The sequence below is a fragment of the Diadema antillarum genome, unplaced genomic scaffold (genome assembly GCF_040938485.1).
Source record: "Diadema antillarum isolate AM-2024a unplaced genomic scaffold, OU_Dant_1.0 seq00000437_RagTag, whole genome shotgun sequence".
Lineage (NCBI taxonomy): Eukaryota > Metazoa > Echinodermata > Echinoidea > Diadematoida > Diadematidae > Diadema > Diadema antillarum.
Genome location: NW_027271414.1, coordinates 1,004,199 through 1,024,086, shown reverse-complemented (window position 1 = coordinate 1,024,086; position 19,888 = coordinate 1,004,199). Strand labels below are relative to the sequence as shown.

Below are 19,888 nucleotides of genomic sequence, written 5' to 3'. Positions count from 1 at the left end.
ACGAACTGAATGGATAACACCTGCCTCGTATTATAATCTTTGTCCCCGCTAGTCTTTAGCACGTGACCGCGTGGTGACCCCGAGACGGTTTATTTCCACTTTCGGTTTGATATAAAAGGTGTTCAGCGTGATGCACGTGCGTTATATTTATAATTAAAACAAGAGAATGGGGGCCCGCTTTGGGGCTAAAAAGATTACAGGATTTTTAAAGGAAAGAACACCCAAAGAGAAATGTGGATTGAGTGAAACCAGCAACATTAGTAGAACACATCAGTGAAAGTTTGAGGAAAATCGTAAAGTCCGTGCAAAAGTTTTGAATTTTTAAAGTTTTGGTTTTGGAACTGCTGGATGAGGAGACTACTAGAGGTTATGACATATACTGTGTTGACAACAATATAAAGAAAATATAAAGGGAATTCCACAAAAATTCACTTTTCTAGCATGATGAAAGAGCACTTGACTAACCGCTTTCAGAAAGCAAGGGGAACAACTGCTACCCTTAACATGTCAGTATCAAGTTGATGGAATGTGTAATTTTCATGAAAATGAATTTTTGTGGTATTCCCTTTATATTTTCTTTACACTGCTGTCCAGACATGACACCATATTCTCTGGTAGTCTCCTCATCCAGCGGTTCCAACACCAAAACTCTAAAAATTCGTAACTTTTGCATCGATTGTCCGATTTTCCTCAAACTTTCACTGATGCGTTCTACTAATGTTGCTGCTTTCACTCAATCCACATTTCTCTTTGGGTTCTGGTTTCCTTTAAGTTTTGCCATTTTGGATTATAATTCCAGTTGACTTTGTATTGTAATTGAAGATGTGTCCAGAGTGAAATCAAACATGCGTATACCTTCAATGTTCCTAAAGTGCAGTTTTATTGCAAGATTGGATGCCATTGTTATATTTAAAGGGAACATAAAGGGGTATGGCATGCGAATATAAAAGTTCCTCCGTTTCTTACTTTTTCCCCCAGGTAAATGCAGGAAGCTCTTTTCAGCCTTATTAGAGTGGGTTGAAAACTTTGGTTACCATGGTTACAAACATAACACGTTAAAAAAAATATTTAGTCAGATGTGTCTTCCTAGCGTATGGTATAGAACATTGTGCCAGGTTGATACCGTTAAACAAGTGTGAGTACACAACACCAACGGAAAAACAGACAGGGGGTACTACAAGGGTTCCTTAACGCGATGCATTATAAACTAGAGTACGGATATAATATTTGTATCCTGAAATAGATCGACTGATTACAGCCTTCTTCAACGTTTCCAATTTACCAATTGAGTCAGAAAGCACCCTTAATCACGAGTCAATGTTCCCATTTTGATTTGGCTGGAGGCCAAGCTTGCCCTGCTTTAGAAATCTCTTTAGCCTTAAAGTCTGCGGATGTTCCTTCGCTGTACTTGTCCCCGGCGGGGGAGATCCCCGTTGAAGTATACCGCAAGCCCATCGCAACCCACGGAGGAAGCATTACTCTAAGAACAAACCTGGCGTTTTCACAGTGTGAACATGAGAAACGCCTTGATTAAGACTAATAATGACATGTCACTTCCGGCTGAGATGACTTTAATGAGAAGAGTAAAAGTGTGCATGATATTTTAATGCCGTTTGTTTGGTAGTCCTTAAAGATAGAGAAATAACACCTAATGTCCTTCTATTCTAATTCATTTTGGTGAGATGATTTTTTTTCTTGTCTTTTTTTTGTTTTGTTTTGGAAGTGTGTGCTCTGAATACGCTTTACATCAAAATTACGTCACACCTGGAGCCCTATATTTACTGCAGACAAAGTGTGAAAAATCATCTGCATGTTTACAAATCACTTGTATTTTGCCAGGTTCTGCACCGAAAGGCTCAGCCCCCGAATTCCTGGAGAAAATTTCTGACGTCACGGTAAAAGACGGAGACTCTGTAAAGTTCGTCTGCAAGCTGGCGGGTATACCGCCTCCTACCGTCCACTGGTTCTATCGCAACCAGGAGATCGTAGGCAGCGACGAGGTGTACGAGCTCTTCCATGATGGCGAGACGGCGTCGCTCTGCCTCCCCGAAGTCCTCCCCGAGGATGAGGGCGAGTACTCTTGCAAACTTCGGAATACCAACGGAGAAGCCAGCTGTACGGCTAACCTCAAAGTTCATGGTGAGCAGAGTCTTGTTTTTTACCAAGGTATAGCATCTATAATGAATGCTGAAAATATAAATTATGATACGTACTCATTTGTGCACGTAACATTCTGCTCATGTTTCACACAACGGCAGAGTATAACACTTTTTGCTTCATTAGTATACATCAGTGATCATGAGCATGGGACCATTACAATAAAAAAGACGAATGAATATATTGATCGTGAATATAAATTTCAATCAAAGGCATATTCAACCCATTCGAATTAATGTATACTAACACATTCAGGAGAAGACAGGACCTGAAGCGTTTCTGAAGTCTTGTGACAGAAATAATTGTTGAGACCTAGATATCGGAACATAAGTACTGCACAGAACAAACAGTACCAGTTAGAGAAGAAAACAGATGATATTGGTATGACGATGATGATCATAGGGATCATTCAAGTTAAAAAAAAAAGTTAGAAGTGCAAGTAGTTGTAGCAGTAAAATAATGATAGTAAGTTGTAGTAGTAGTAGTAGTAGTAGTCGTCGTCGTCGTCATCGTGATAATGAGAATGATAATAGTGAGAATGATTTGAATAAGAATAATGATGATAATGATGATGACAACAACAATGCCAATTATAATGATAAATGATAATGATCAGAAGAAAACAAATATATTGTTATCATCACCACTTTTAAAACTCTAACTTCTACTTTTACAATCTTACCGTCATTTTCACTACTGACCACATCATCATGGCCACCTTCATTCATCGTCGTTATTATAATTACCCTTTTCCATCATCTGTCACAGCTGCACCTGCTGTTGTCAACAATGCGACCGAGGTCGACAAGGCTTCCACGGCGACCAAGCCCGAGTTCGTCCAGAAGCTGAAAGACATCCAAGCCATCGACGGCAATCCCCTCTCACTTCCGGTCAGGGTCAAAGGTGAGACTCTTGTCGGTGTTTTTATCACCATTATGTCGATAACATATACCCTTGTATTTAGATATAGATTTAGATATGTATGAAATATTCTTAATGCATCAATGGTGGTAGTTTGTGTATTGATACCTATTTGTAGATATTTTTTCTATGAGAGAGGTGTTGTCTTCGTTGCTCAATGTAGATTATACTGACTTTTAACCTTACGTCGCCATCTTACCGAGAATAAGTTCAAAATAACATTTGCTCTGAACCTTTGGTTTGTCTTATTAGGCTCTCCCGATCCCGAGGTGAGATGGTTCTTCAACAACGAAGCCATCAAGGAAGATGACGACTTTAAGTTCGTACGAGACGGTGATCGATACTCGCTGGTGATCGCCGAGGTCTACCCCGATGACGCTGGCGTCTACACCTGCAAGATTTCGAACGCAGCCGGAGCGGACGAGTGTTCAGCGAAAGTTTTCGTCCAAGGTGTGTGCTGCGTACATTAGTTCCTACATTTGTTATCAAAATTCATTGTTTCTTCCCTGAAGAGTGCCATCTAGCTAGTGTTTGAGTATGTATAGTCTGAAGTGGCATCGAAGACACCTGCTAGTATCAAATTTCGTGTTTACACATGCGTATGATTGGTTATTACTAGTTTCCTTTTTCTTTTTTAAATGAAATTACTGATTGGGATAAATTTCACAAATCCCCCCTCCCTCTGTGCATTGCAATAATCCTTCTTGAGAATGGTTTTGCATTGTCATGAAGTCAAAGGAAGACTTCGTTTCTAAGACTTGCAGGGAAGGAGTACCAGATTTGCCGGAAACATTGTGTCGAAATCAGTTTTCAGTCGTATAATAGAGAACTGAGGTTATAATACAAGTCAATAATTATTACCTTACACTAGTCTTCTTTCAACGAAATGCATGGATTTGATTTGACCTGACAGAGAACGACTTCGATGGATGCCCGCCAAAGTTCCTCCAGAAGCCTCGCTCCATCAACATCGACGAGGGGAGCAGCGTCACGCTCTCCTGCAAGATCGACGGCGAGCCGCTGCCCACGATCACGTGGATCAAGGACGGCCGCCCCATCGAACCCGGAAGGAGATTCAAGATGGAGTCGTCGGGTATTTCCGGCACGACGCGCTCGCTCAACATCCCCACGGTGCTGTCGACGGACGCGGGGAGCTACACGTGTGTGCTGCAGAACGAGTTCGGGACCGAGCAGTGCAGTGTGTCGGTGGTGGTCAAACCCCTGGAAGAGGAACAAACGGACTTCCGGTCACTGCTGAAATCCAGGTATGTTGACTCACCATGTCTTTTTCCTGTCGGCATCTTTGTTGCGTAAGGTGCCGAAGATAGTTTTTATGTTTATAGTTGAGTGATAATTAGATGAATGTTTGAGTATAATCAAATGCCTATAGGCGTGCAAGAGACTGACGGCATTTAGCTCGCTGTGAGGTCACGGTCAGATGACATTTCATCAGAAAATATAATTACGACAATAAAGTGAATTGCTCATTTGTCACTTCTAGGAAAATGAAATCATAAGGTGACTGGGAGACACATCGAATATCTAAATGAAGTGTATGTTATGTTCTGGCGAAAATGCAATGAAATGAAATGAAATGAAATGAAATGAAATGAAATGAAATGAAATGAAATGAAATGAAATGAAATGAAATGAAATGAAATGAAATGAAATGAAATGAAATGAAATGAAATGAAATGAAATGAAATGAAATGAAATGAAATGAAATGAAATGAAATGAAATGAAATGAAATGAAATGAAATGAAATGAAATGAAATGAAATGAAATGAAATGAAATGAAATGAAATGAAATGAAATGAAATGAAATGAAATGAAATGAAATGAAATATTTGTTGCTGCTCACGATAAGTGGACTGCTACTTAAAGTGTGTGACGCCTATATTTCTATCGCTGTTGTTTGATGAAAAACGTTACACATGGCGGAGGCACAGATTCAAGGGCTGCTACACATATTATTCGGCTTGTGAATCATTGATGAATGTTTGTTTATTCCACTGCAGACCCCGTCTCCAGAACATCTCAAACTCCCCAAACAACATCTCCAGCGATCGGAGCGAAGTGGACCAGGTCGACTTCCGGCATGTGCTCACGCGCCACGTGCAGACCAAGAAGCGACCGGTCTTCACCCGTCCCCTCACTGACCTCGAGGTGATGGAGGGCGAGCCCGCCTGCTTCGAGTGCCACGTGGACGCGTCCCCGCCCCCTATCATCACGTGGACGCTCAACAAGAAGGAGATCAAGGAATCCAAGTACTTCCAAATGAGCTACACAGGTGAGATAGTGTTTATACAGCGTGAGCATTGGGTTATCCCGTTGTACATTTCATCACTTAAATCGCTTAGTGATCAAAACACCTTTTTCAAGTCGGGTGAGATGCGTGTTCTGCCTGTCACAAGGAGCTCTAGATTTTCGACGCGGACGTTGAGACGACGAATGCGTTGGCCATGCTCCTCTCTCCTTGCATTGTGTTGCAAAGTAGCTTTCACGGAGATGCAGCCAGTACAAAGTAAAATTATGCTCCCGTATCATTATTGCATCAAGTAGCTCTCTGCGTCGTAAATGTAAGCGGAAGCAAAAATGGCCCGAAACTGACCATGAAAGCTAAGACGACGCGATATCAATTTTGATGAGCAATTTTGAGCATACGCAGAATATTTTGTCCACATGGTGAACATCTAAAGCTCCATAGCAAGAAAATGTCAACGGATTGCGACATTTGAACGTTCGTTGCTAAAGTCGTGATATCGGACTGCATGGCCTCCACAAGGAACTGTCAATTATGGCCTGAACACAAACGTGGTTAGCGCCCTCTATCATTTTAAAGGTTGATTTCATCGTGTCTTTGTTTTTATTGTTTTACTTTTTGAGTAAAGCGACTTCTGTTTTTTCGGGTGAGTTAGAAAGTACAGTGACTTTTAGTAAAATAGAGAAAGTACCGTGATCATTGCTGCAACAAAATCTTAGAGGAGCAGTGAAAATTGAGATAAGACCACTTGATAATAAGTAGCAATAATTTTGACATGGAAATTTGAATAGAGATTCGTTCCAGGAGGGTGTGTGTAATAGCGTTGTCACACCCTTCAACATTCAAGTGACAGTTCGTCGGCGTTTTCACGAACCGACGCTATTTCGTTTTTGAGCGAAAATGCAGTTCTGAGAAAATCGCGTTTAAAGATCTCACAAGTTTTAGACAACGTTTTCAATGACTTTTCCTGTCTTGTGTGTGAAAATTTTGACAGGGTGATGAGAGTGGAAGTTGTTCTTCCTATCCATAGTGTAATTTTAGTGTGAATTCAAAAAATTTACGATATTTCTGTCTTCAAACTCACTGCGTCGGTTCGTAAATCCATCGTTTCTTGCGCGCACCATAGGTTATGTACTTAAGCGCGGGTCTCACGAACCGACGTAAGTTGTATTACGCCGGTTCGTGAGACCCGCGCTGTAGGGCCTGTACAATAGGTAACGTGCAATACGCGTGTATTTACGAACCGTCGCTATTTCATTTTCGTATGTGTTTACATACAAATACTATTAGGGCTATACCTGCTTATCAACAATAACCTTATTAATTGAAATTAATTGTCATGTTATGATTGTTGTGATGATTACAATACATTTAGTGATAATTAAGATGATAATACAAGCCAGTTTCTCTTAATTGTTCTAAAAAGAGTGTTGTCATTGTTTTCATCTTCATTTAGTACACGCATGTATTGTTATTATAGCTGTGGTTGATCGTTCCAAAGATTTCTTTGCCCCCCCCTTTTTTGTGGATATATTATTATTTAACACTTTTGCATTTGGACATCTATCATTTGGTAATACATGTATTCGGTATACTGTGTTTCATATTTTTTACTTTTTACTGTTTTTTTTTTTACTTAATTAACTTACTTTTTCATTTTTTCACATTATTTTTAATTCAAATTCAGTTCACTTCTTTCATAATAATTATGAATGTTTGTTCTAAGATGAAGGATACCGCTAAATCTTGGGAAAAAGACGTGCCAGTCAATAATAATTACTTGTATTTACTCATCTTTCATACTCATGCATGCACTCTGTTATTTCTTTCTCTGAAATAATATATTAATTTCTTTATTTCTTATTATTCCACATATTTGTGACATTTACTTTGTCACAATTTTTATCAGTGTCATTATTGTCATTTGGCTCGCATGCGAATTCACTCATAATTCCTCATTTTCCATCTTTCTCTTTCCTGCTCAACAGATTCTATGATAGCTGCACCTGATCATATAAAAACATAAACTCATCCTGCATGCACTCTTCGAAACTGATAAACTCCTAAAAATACATGAATATCGACACTATCAGAATTTCAAGCTTCATTTTAAATATATAATAATGGTCATGTTTTATTATGCCTTTTGCAGCAATATATTGAAGAGGTACATTATGTAATCGAAGAAACATAGGTCCTCAATAGAATATCAAATTTGAATTATTCAGAGATGAGTAATGACAATGGGAAGGATAACAATTGTGGAAGAGCTCCATAAATCAATACATATCTAATGGCAAATGGAGATGGAATCAAGATTCAAGAATATGTGTAATTCAAGTTCATTATTATATCAGTTCTTGTGTGTTCACAAAAAGAGGAACACAGTTCGAACATGCACACCAAATCTTACATCGTACATTTACATCTATAGAGTGCGGACGGAACATATACAAGAGAAAGAATAGCATTCTCAAATTAATATATCAAGCATAACTACATGTATGTATATGACCACACAAAGATGTTGCTGCATATGCATGAAGCTTGAGAGTGCTGCAACACCCATATGCTCAGATAAAAACTTGATGTATATCATACAAAAGAGAAGAGGTACTGCATGTACATGTAGTTACACTATTCACAGGACAGTAGAGAAAAAGCACGAGAGAGAGAGAGGGAAATGGGTGTCTAAAATAGGTCGATGTAAGGAGTGCCAAGCCAATTAAGTCTCTAATAGAAGTCATACATATATAAGGAAACAAATTAATCACAACATAAATGATCATGCTCATGTTAACCAATAATTAGCATCTAAAAATGTGAGTAGAAAGCCCATAATATCAGCCTTTCGCCCCGAAGGCTTGTTACATATGAGAAAAGAGAAATTTTGGCCGACCCCCCCCCCTCCCTGTGAATCCTTAATCCACCAGTACTATAAACACATTCTGAGAATGTGTTTTAGTACATGTACTAGCAAATTCACAAGAGGGTTGGGGAAATTCAGCCAAAATTGTGTGTGGCTAAAATAATTAAAAAGAAAGGTCATCAGCAAAACTACGGGGTGGATGCAGACGAATTTTCATGTGATGACTAAAAAATATGCAGCTAAAGGGAAAAAAAAAGACGGCGGAGAGGGGCCAAGGCTAATTTGACTCCCCTCCTCCCCCCCCCCCCCAACCAAAAAACAAACAAACAAACAAACACCACTGTTTTACAGCACCTTTAAAGGACTCTTAATTTTTTGTTTGTTAAAAACAAACGTCTCGAAGTAAAGAATTCCATATTGTAGGCGAAATGTAGACCGATACAGTGTATAAAGTGTACATCCCAAGCTATTAAAGAATAAAAAAACAGATTATGAATATCATTTAAAGTAAGAATTTCAGTGTGTTTAATCATCTTTAGTTGAGTTGCAAATGACATGTACATATTTAATAAGAGCAGTAAACTTCGAAGCGCCCCCAAGCCCTTCTATACTTAATTATTCATGTGTAAAGGTAGCGCCAGGGCACTCCGGTGGTCTAGTGGTTATGACGCTGGTCTAGTAATCCAGAGGTCGTGGTTCGAATCCTGCTTGGGCTGCCTGTGATTTTTTTTTTTTTCACAGCAGCCTACAAACTGCACACTGCAGTTGCGTGCGTTACTACGGATGGAGACAAATGAATAATCTATTATTTTAATATACGATGTTTGACATCCTTATTGCAATCACTTTCTTTAATTGTAAATTTAGAGACATAATGAATTATTATTAAAAGAAATCAAATTTCTGTATTTTGTTGTGAGTTTGCATGGGAACATACACGTATCATAATTTACAATTTTAGTTAGATAAAGAACATCTTATAACAGAACTGTCTAGTGATGGTTGAATAATTATGTCAATTTGTTATAAGTCCTATCATTTACATGGAGTGCATGTTCCCATGTTTATAAGAATCATACGTGACACATTCAAAGTGGGTTGAAGACAACAAAATAATAAATAAAAGAATAAAGGAGAATAGAACTTAATCTGATTACAGCATCATCTAAATATTGCCAATGTGCACTTTGAAATCTATCAAGATTTATCACAAGGTTATGATTACCACACAAAACCTTCAAGATTTATTATCATGAAATACATACCAATGAACACTTAAAAAAATCTAACATTCCATATCCACATGAAGCTTTCCTTGATATAAATGTCTCTCTGTAGTGTTATTAAAGTGTAGCAAAATTGTAATTACGACATCACAGAATGGAATGCCTTGTTTTCACCTTCAATCTTAGGATCTCCTTTCATGTTTCCACTTTACAATCACATTTCACTGTAGATATACCGTCCTTATGTTGTCGCCCTTCATCCCAATTTCTCCCTCCTATCCTATCTGTAGATTGTCTTCTTTCCTAAGCCATTGTATTCACATTCCTTGATGATCAGCACGATGCTGTACTTTTTTCTTCTTCTCTGAAACAGTCCAGCTCTTCGCTACTGCATGGCATCAGTCATCTGAAAGAAAAGACAGAAATTAAGAACTTTCAATTAAAATCAAACATCATGATACAAGATACAACTTTCATTTTGAGAAAAAGAAATCAGCCAACTAAACTGTAGTTGAAATTATTTTGCTCTATTTATATTAAACATAAAACAAAACGGTATACAGGATCAAAGAATGTCAAAAAGATACTGCTGTTTTTGATGCATATTCAAATTGTCTCGCCTTTTACATATTTTAATGATGCAAGATATTATGTCTAGCACTTAGTAAGTCTCATGTAGAATTTAAACTATTATTCACATGAATAAATCTGCATGTCCTTGTAAACAAGGCATTGCTTTGAAAAAGCTGAATATTACTAATTGCATTTGGGAAAGAGTCTACGACAATCAAACTTGTTTATTATCAGAGACTTTAACATCTTAATTAGACCTAGACTCTACATTACCATTGTATTCACATCCGTTGGTGATGTACACGACCCTGTACTTTTCCTTTTCTTTTCTGAGACAGTCCAGTTCTTTGCTACTACATGGCACCAGTCATCTGAAAGAAAAGAAAGAAATTAAGAACTTTTGATTAAAATCAAACATCATGGCACAAGATACAACTTTAATTTTGAGAAGAAAAAAAAATCAGCCAACAAAACTGAAGTTGAAATTATTTTGCTCTATTTATATTAAACATACAACAAAATGGTAGGCCTATGCAGGATCAAAGAATGTCAAAAAATGCTGCTGTTCGTATTTGATGCATATTCAAATTGTCTCTTCATTTACACATTTTACTGATGCAAGATATTATGTTTAGCACTTGGTATGTCTCATGTAGAAATTGAATTATCATTCACATGAATATAAATCTACATGTATTTGTAAACAAGGCATTGCATTGAAATAGCTGAATATTACTACATGTACCTGCATTTGGGAAACAGTCTATGACAATCAAACCTGTTTCTTATCAGAGACTGTAACATCTTAATTAGACCTAGACTCTACATTATCATTCAGCTTTTAAAGGTATTAACCATTCACCTATAAAACACTGGCATTGTCATGTGCATCATATTTCTTTGATACTGCACATATTTTCATGAAGTCTGCACAAGAATGCAAATGAAACACGTCTGCTGTTTGGTATTTATGAGAAAAAAAAATCACTAACCCGGAAGTCCTTGGCCTTAGGAATAACACGTGGCGAGTTAGTAGGAATTGACGTTAAAATAGAATAAGAATAGATCTACTAAATAGGCCTTTGCCTCATGAATGTCTGGTCTAATTATAGACTAAGTGAAGTCTAGACCTTTCACTTTTAAGTTACCAGTGGTTCACAAAATTTATATTATAGATCTAGACTACATCTAGATCTAGACATCTAATACTATTAGATCTAGGCAACTTTTGTCTTTGTGACACGAAATTAACACGTCACGGATGATATTGCGGCGATATCCAACAGGATGACAGTACCACTATTACTGACTCAGTAAGTTGACATAGATAACTAACATCAACTTGTTAACGTACGTTAGAGATGGCACCATATACAATAACCGGTGACACTGACACTGACAGATCTAACGACTACGTTTAGACTAACGTTAAAGAGTTAGACTCGCCATCTCAGTAAGTCGGCCAAAGACAAAGTCAATACAGGGCTAAGTCAGTGTTACTGTTATGTTAGGCCTAACAAATGTTAACGGTTACTCGGTTAGGTTAGGTTTACCAGGACTCAAGAGTCCTGGTTAAATCAGTCGAGGGACATTTCTTAGAAGTCCTTCGATTCCAAGAATAAAAAGGGTGAAAGAACAAAGGGAAAAAAGGAAAGAAGAAAGGACAAAAGATTATGTATGGATGCTGTGGAAATCGACAGCGCTACTGTATCACTATCAATCACGCGTGAATATGTAAACGCCATTTGGTTGGGCCGCATTCACAAGTTTTAGGGAAAAAAAGCCCCACCGCTGTGCTTCAAAGGTACTCCACTCGAACTAACGTTAGACATAATGTCACATATCTACACACAGTACGGTACTAGGGCTGAATTCACAAGTATACTATAACACTGCACTGTACAGGAAAGCCACCTAACCTGTAGAGTACTACTCGTAGTGTTTAGGTAGTATCACTAGACCACATATTGTCATAGATGACATCTACAGCAACGCTGCACACTGGCACTGGTCCGACGGTCCCTGACCAGGAAAAATCACTGTTGGACACTGACCTGTAACTTTTTCAGGAATGGACAAGTAAAAATTGGGGGAAAAAATGGGTGGACTCTACCTACTATTACCACTAGTCTAGATGTAGATCTAGAGCTAGACTATAGACTCTGTGTTAATTTGACTTGGTCTTAGACTTCAGCTGATCTTAGTTTTAGTAACTGGCATTACAAGTAAAGTCTTAACTTAGACTTAATAGTTAAACTTGAAAGTTAAAGTCTAACATGTCTAACTTTATTCTTTACTCTTCCTTTGAGTTTTACTTTTAGACTTTTTACTTTTTTTTTTAGTTTAGTAGGCCTACTTTGTCAATCTCATGATTTCATTTTCAACTCAAGTCAAGGCATAGCCATGAGTGTCTTCGAGACTTTGACATCTTGCATGTCTTGCACACAGACGTTACGACTACAGTACTCAGTAGTCTCAGAAGTAACGACATAAGTTGAAAAGAAACTATAAATAATATGATTTGGGATCTAATTTGAAATTGGATGGCGTTTACAGACTAGGCTTCATAAGCATCACGCGATTGAATACATGGGACTACACTCTACCGCAATTAATGGTTATGGTAGTCCAACTGAAACTGTTATTTTGAGCATGATTTTAATAGGATTATAGCTTACCATTCACTTCACTCGTGGACAGTGGGCTGGCTTAGGTCGTCAGTCATCTTTCAGATGGTTTGGTTCTCACTCTGAGATCTGGATTAGGGCCAAAACCTAATTCTAGGCCAGTAAGTTGAACAAAGCTCAAAATAATGCAACTGCGACGGTTCGTAAAACCCGCATTGCTCTTCACCCTCGCAATTCGGGTTTCACGAACCGGCGTATCTTTACTGCGTCGGTTCGTGAAACCCCTTTTTCTCAATTTCTCGATATTTCGAGTACCGTCGTTTTTTTCTTTCTTTGATAAAATTAAGAATAATTAATTTTGTGATCTAAAATTTTGGGATTTGGTAGAGTTTTGAAAGCACTTTCATTTGGTACCAATATCTCGATTTTGAAAATTTTGACCAAAATCGAAATAGCGTCGGTTCGTGAAAACGCCGACGAGTTATTACATGATTTCTTAATGAGCAAATTATACGTCAAATGCCAGCATCATAAGGCTATTATGTCTGTGGTTAAAAACACAGCCAGTATGTCATTCCTAGTAATAAGGCTACTAAAGGTACAGGGCTACTCCTGCATAAGGATACAGAGCGTAAAAAAGAAAACTTACTAAAAAAAAAACACGCACAAACGTAGGGCACAGCTGCAGCATCACAACCAATACAGTAATGAGAGGACATCTGTAGAAATATTCACCAGACTTTCAGCCTAAATCTCCGTCTTAATATTCATAAATTTCGCTGTAGGTAGGTGTTCTTTTCGAGGGAGAAAATGGCATGATCGCATTATCTGCCTTGTAAGTCAGTTATGAGCGCGCTGAACAAATTTAATTGTGTCTCACACAGCGTACGAAATGAATACCTCACAGCCCCACACTGGGTGACAGGTAGAAACACCCCTGGGGCGCCATTTTCTCCCCTACCGGCCCAGAATATGTATGTGCAGTCATGCGTGGAGACCGAGCGGGCGACTTTATTGGATCCCCGGCGGCGGATCATTGAGCGCGTTCTGCACGGAAAACGAGCGTACACACACACACACACACACACACATACCAGACACGTACGGTGTACAATGTAGAATATAGAATGTCATAAAAAACCGAAGGAGACCACATACAAAGTATACTGCCCCTAGCAAAGAGAGCATTACTGCCATAACGCTTGATAGAATTAATTGATTTTGAATCACAACGGAGATATTTCACACCCGACATCGCCTAACACTGATCAAATAATCACATCAAGCCTCCTTGCTCTGAAAGAAAATTTGCTTTATCCTATCACTTGGGACCTTTTAATATTCTTATTCTTTGACAGGTATTGATTTATTTGATTTGGTCGTGCTCAGTAAATTGAGATATTTATTTAAAAAGAAAGATATATAAATGGAAGTTGAATGTAACTTGCGTTAAATGAGAGCAATAATTTTTCAAGAACTGCAGTGACCATCAACTGTTTAAGAGCTACACATGTATGTCTGCTGTCATAAAGACGAGATGATTGATGTTTGCAGGGGCGTGAATGTCGTGGAATGTCAAAGGAAATTATAACAGTAATGTTCAAATACTACTACGTTTGTCTACCATTAGTTACGAAAATGATCATAAATTAGAACAGTTTCGAGTCGAATCCTAAAAGTGTTTTTACGCTAAATGATAAACTGAACTGCTGTCACTGTTTACACTAAAATCGTTATACATCTGCTTTCGAATGGGTCTCTCCCGAGACACCGTCTCGTAACATTAAATGAAGTGTGAACGTTCCCATTAAAGAATCTATGCAATGAAAAGGCATATTGATGATCCATGCTACTCTGATCATCAAGAGTATACGAGTATGTGAGCATGTGCTTATATTGTATAACAGTTTCTATTATTTTTCTTCAGATTTCTTGGATATGCCCACAAAATGCCTTCTAAACCAAGATTTTTGTCTATGACATCATCTATCAATCACCGCTAAATTACAATTTGATTAACAAAAATTGGAATGCACCTTCCCCTTCACTGAGCACAAGCTGAATGTTTCCATGCTATTGTGATTTGTGATTAACAAAAGACTTTGCATGAAAACATGCAAGTTATGCTCAGTCTCGGGGAATGTGCATTCCATTGTCGTTTGTTGGCCTTATAAGTATTTCAACTATAGTGATTGACAGATAATGTCATGGACAGAATGTCGGTTTGTGTGTGTGTGTATGTGTGTGTGTGTGTGTGTGTGTGTGTGTGTGTGTGTGTAAGTATCTAAGAAATATCTAAATATCTAAGAAAACTCGTCATGACGTCATATATGGTACATATTTAGATATTCATTGTGCCTCATTACTTGATAATCAGGGCGATTTGAATGATCACAAATCAATTTACATTGCATGGGTCCTTTAAGCGCTCTGGTATATTCCGCAGTTGAGCGGAACGCGGAGATAGCCCCCCCCCCCCCCCCCCCCCCCCAGCGAAGGCATCACTTATTATGACAATCGAGTCTACAGCGAGAATTTGACGAGAATAGACGCGTTTCTTTTGACTGCCCTTATTACAGTCTTTCCTCCGCTCAACGTGGTGTTCAAAACTTCTTTTGACCTTGAACTGTGATGGAATAAGAAAACAGCCAATTCTTAGATGACCACCTACGCTGATTGTCATGTGTTGTAATAGGGAGAATTATGAATTTTCATCCGTTTTATGATAATGCCGCGCTAACAGACCGGGATCAATCAGTTTCGAAAATGTAAGTCATGATAAATATCAGCAAAATTGTGGTTGCTTGTTCGTTCGTTCGTTTGTTTGTTTGTTTGTTTGTTTGTTTTTGTCTTGTTGTGAGTTGTGATTCATCGCTTTCAAGAGTAAAATCTGCTTTATGGATAGTCAACAAAATCAATCACTGCTGGTCCGACATTAATTTTGGTAGAGTTGTACATCGGTCCGTTCATGTTTGTTTGTTCGTTTGTTTGTTTGTTAGTTAGTTTGTTTGTTTGTTTGTTTGTTTTTTGTTGTTGTTGTTGACATGTCCACTTAAGTCTCGTTTGTTTTGTTCTTTTCTTTGTTCTTTTTTTGCTTGTTTTTGAAATGTTGATTGAAGTACTTTGTAATCAGAAGGGTTTTTCGTATCACTTCGCTGATCTGCAAAATGTACATTATTTCGATGTGATTCGATGTATACAGGGCGCGGTTATTGCTATGTTTCGTCTGCGTTTTAACAGTGTACACAATCATAAGGATAACTTGAACTTGAACTTGAACTTAAAGGGTAAGCTCAAATGACATGTATACAAATATTCGCACATTCAAACCTTTTTGGAGTGTTATTTGTTGAAACTATCGGAAATGTGACACAGAACTATCAAGGCACATATATTAGAAATTTGGAGTTATTTGTCCAACAGTGGAGTATATTTTCATATACATCAGTGATATAATTTTACAAGAAATTAATGTTTTATCCATAATATAGCACACGATAAATGTATTATATGCATCATGTCAAATCTTTCTTTTCATACAGCAAACACATCTTCAGTCGAAATCTGTACGCAGTCCTTCTCAGTATAAAAACAAACAAACCAACTGAAGTGATTGCTTGTTTTGATTTCATCAACATTTTGTTCGTTAACCGTGAACAGCTTGAAAGTCAAGCCTCAATCTCACCTCGCCTCATTAGGTAGCCAAATGGGTCGAGGAATATTAACTTGACTTTGACATCAAAATTGCGGGATTGGGAACGGCTGTACACTGCCGACTCGGTGTCTTAGTTTCGTTTAATTGTTTGTTTGTGTGTTTGTCTTTTTGTTTCTGTGTTTCTTTGTTTGAATTGTTGCTTGTTTTTAGTACGCAAGAGATCAACAAATAAATCCGACAGACTGACGTTTTCATTGACAAGAGATTGTCGTCTATAACCACACGCACAAATTAGACGAAAATTGAGGACAGTCGACTTCTCTTCTTTCAAAAGGGTTTACGGCATAATGTGTTGGGTTTTTTCCAGTAGGGTATCAGTCGAAGGTTTTAATAATACGTGTTATACTTACGGATTATAATTTATGCCAACTGCTCGAACGGTGACGTCTCCCTTCATATTCATCCAAAAAACACCCCGTGAATCTACCACCTGTCGTAGTTGAACACCTTGCTATAGCTGAACACCTTGCTATGTCTTGTTCTCCAATTCAGATAACGTGGCCAAGCTTCTGATCGCCGAGGCTTTCCCCGAGGACGAGGGGGACTATACCTGCACGGCTACCAACGACGTGGGGCAGGTCTCCTGCAGTGCAGACCTTACTGTGCAAGGTACCAAGACCAAGATATTATAATCATGAGGAGTTTAGATAGACTGTTAAACATATTAAAAATAGGAACATAGAAAGATAGATAAACATATAGATAGATAAATGGACATAGATAGATGGATAGATAGATGCATAGATAGATAGATAGATAGATACATACATACATACATACATACATACATACATACATGCATACCGTACATACACACATACATACATACACACATCACATAGGTACAGGTAGATATATTAATAGATAGATAGGTAGGTAGATATATTGACAGATAGATAGATAAATAAATGAATAGATAAGTAGATAGAGATTGATAGTAGATGGATTGATGAATAGGTAGAGAGGAAAGATATATGGGTGGATAGATAGACAGTGAGATATGATGAGGGATATATAAATATATGGCAAGATGGGTTAAACGATTTAGGTAGATAGATAAATGAATAAATGCTCTGATAGACTAATAGACGAATTGATAGACAAAGCGTACTAAAATAGAGTCATAGGTAATGTAAATTTACCGAAGAACAGATGGGTGAATAGGTACGTGAGTAGAGAGGGAGTTAGGTTGATAGATGGATACATTAATAGACAGAGAGTTCAACTGATTCATAGTTCGACAAATAAACTAAAAAGATAGATGTATAGATAAGTAGATACAAAACCAAATAATAATATGTAGATATTAAAAAAATGGATACGAGTGTATAATATATCCAAATTGATAGAGACGAAGAAAAAGAAACAAAACTGACCCACAGGTAGACAGGCAAAGAGGATAAAAAGTTATCTATTATTGTAATTTTTAATTTTTTTTAGTGTTAAACTTTTCTCTATTTTGTTGTTTCATGTCCTAGCAATTGACGTTTTTGAATGATGATTTGCTATTTGACAGATGACGAATCCAACCTCAGTGTAGAGAAGGCTGTATGTGAGGAGGAAGCTGTGATAAGGGCGCCGTCTAGCGACGGAACTCGCAGTGTGATAGAGCACGACTCTACCAAGGACAAAGTCGCATCAACTTTCAATGTGCGCCTGTCCAAGGTGATAAACGGGACCGAGCCCTCAACGGCGGTACAGCTTAACACGAACACCAATAACAATAAAGCGGTCGTTTCGGCGCCAGTTGAGCTATCTCCGCCTGTCGTGTCGCCAGAAAAGCCCGCTCCAGTGGTGGAGCTCGTGTCTAAGTCAGAACTAGCCGCGGTCAACGCAGTCATGGATCACGCAGCTCAGAACGGCGATCGCTCTCCTCCGGCATCCGAGCCGCCCGCCTTTCTGGAGGGCGGACTCCGCGACGTGACGGTGCTCGAGGACAACTCGGCCATGCTGAAATGCCAAGTCGTCGGCGAGCCCGAACCCGACATCCACTGGTACAAGAACGACGTCGAACTCAAGAACGATCGCAAGTACAAACTCAGCTTTCCCGATGACGATGTCGCGGTTCTTATCGTGAAGCTAGCTACTCTAGACGACGCGGGGACGTACACGTGTAGGGCAGTCAACTCGTGTGGTTCCGCAGAGTCAAGCGCAAAGATTATCGTAGAAGGTAAGCCAGTTCAATATTCGCATGAACCCTTTGTGTGCTTTGAGTCCAGATTGGCACAGAAACCCACATAGCAGCATACACACTTTCCACAGTCCCTGACAGAAAGGGTTAAAAACTGCTCGTGTTTTAGGATTTCAACAAAACCACCATTCATTTTTTTTTTCCCATTATTTTCATCACCACGAACTCTTTTACTTTTATCCTATATACTAAGATACTGCAAAGATGACACCTAATCTCGATTTTAAGTGCCCATTTGGTTCAGGAGATTGAATTTTACACTTTTTCCGTGCCATGATGCTGCCATAAATGCGATGTCAATTACGTATTTTTATCTTGTTTTTGTTTTTTTCTTGTAGAGTTCCGTACTTATCATCGTTTTCAAATGTTTTGATTGTGTGCAATCTTCAGTAATTCGGAATGAAGAGCGCTTTTATGATGCACATGACGATGGTTGCGTAATGTTAGTCACACTATGACAATCAGAGTAGAGACTATTTCTTTCTACGAGGCAGTAATCATTCAATATCACATCAGAGTCCTAGATATAACTCTCTTCGACCCGTTTACAGCTGAAACGATGCAAGTAAATTCTAATAGCATGGGAATATTTAATATGCATGTTCGTGCGAATAATGTGCAACCAACTGTTACGGATCAAAAGTACTTCCTTCGCTCACCTTTACGATAGCCAAGCAGAAAATGAAACCAGTGGTCAGTTAGAAATGTCGCACCGATCATCTTCTTGATTGATTACTCTCAATGGAAACTAACGAATTGATTTTTGGTAACACTTAGTTTCACAAGCCTCGATGAACTCCAGTTTCGCCTGTATATTCATGGGGGCGGGAGATAGTAATATCTTGCATTTTGATGATATCAAACTTGGGTATGGACGTAGGGAAATTAAGTTTCTCTAGCTTGGGCAAGTGAATTTCAGACTCGATATAATTTACTCGTCGTCCATAAGTTTCCAGTTATACAATCATCAATCGCGTGTATGTTTATGGTATGGAGAGGTGTGTTTGTGTTACACGATTAATTTCAACACTGATTAACAAATGTAAGATGTGAAGTATATGCAGTGTTATCAAGTCAATACATTGTGTTGGAATAGTTCATTTGTTTGTTTGTTCGTTTGTTTGTTTTAAGAATTAAATACAATAATCTCTTCTTCATTTCTGGATGGGCTATGCAGTATCGGGCATTTTCATACACATTGCATAATGCGCGCCCATCAAATGTCCTTTTCAAGTTATGTTTATTGCATGGTATGGAAAATACATGCCATACTAGAGTTATGATTGTATTTGAGGGACCTTTAAGTCAGGTGATACATCACTGTATTCTGCGGCCATGTTTAAAT

The 19,888-nt window shown here is 38.3% G+C and overlaps 1 protein-coding gene across 1 annotated transcript in view; it reads left to right on the top strand.

The window, feature by feature from the left end:
* Positions 1–19,888, top strand: part of LOC139732577 (myosin light chain kinase, smooth muscle-like) — a 36,961-nt gene that overhangs the window by 2,989 nt on the left and 14,084 nt on the right. The window contains exons 3-9 of the mRNA XM_071643429.1: positions 1,840–2,139; positions 2,926–3,060; positions 3,331–3,528; positions 3,992–4,343; positions 5,098–5,369; positions 16,845–16,961; positions 17,869–18,522. Coding sequence (XP_071499530.1) covers positions 1,840–2,139; positions 2,926–3,060; positions 3,331–3,528; positions 3,992–4,343; positions 5,098–5,369; positions 16,845–16,961; positions 17,869–18,522 — 2,028 coding nt within the window. The remainder of the gene's footprint in view (positions 1–1,839; positions 2,140–2,925; positions 3,061–3,330; positions 3,529–3,991; positions 4,344–5,097; positions 5,370–16,844; positions 16,962–17,868; positions 18,523–19,888) is intronic.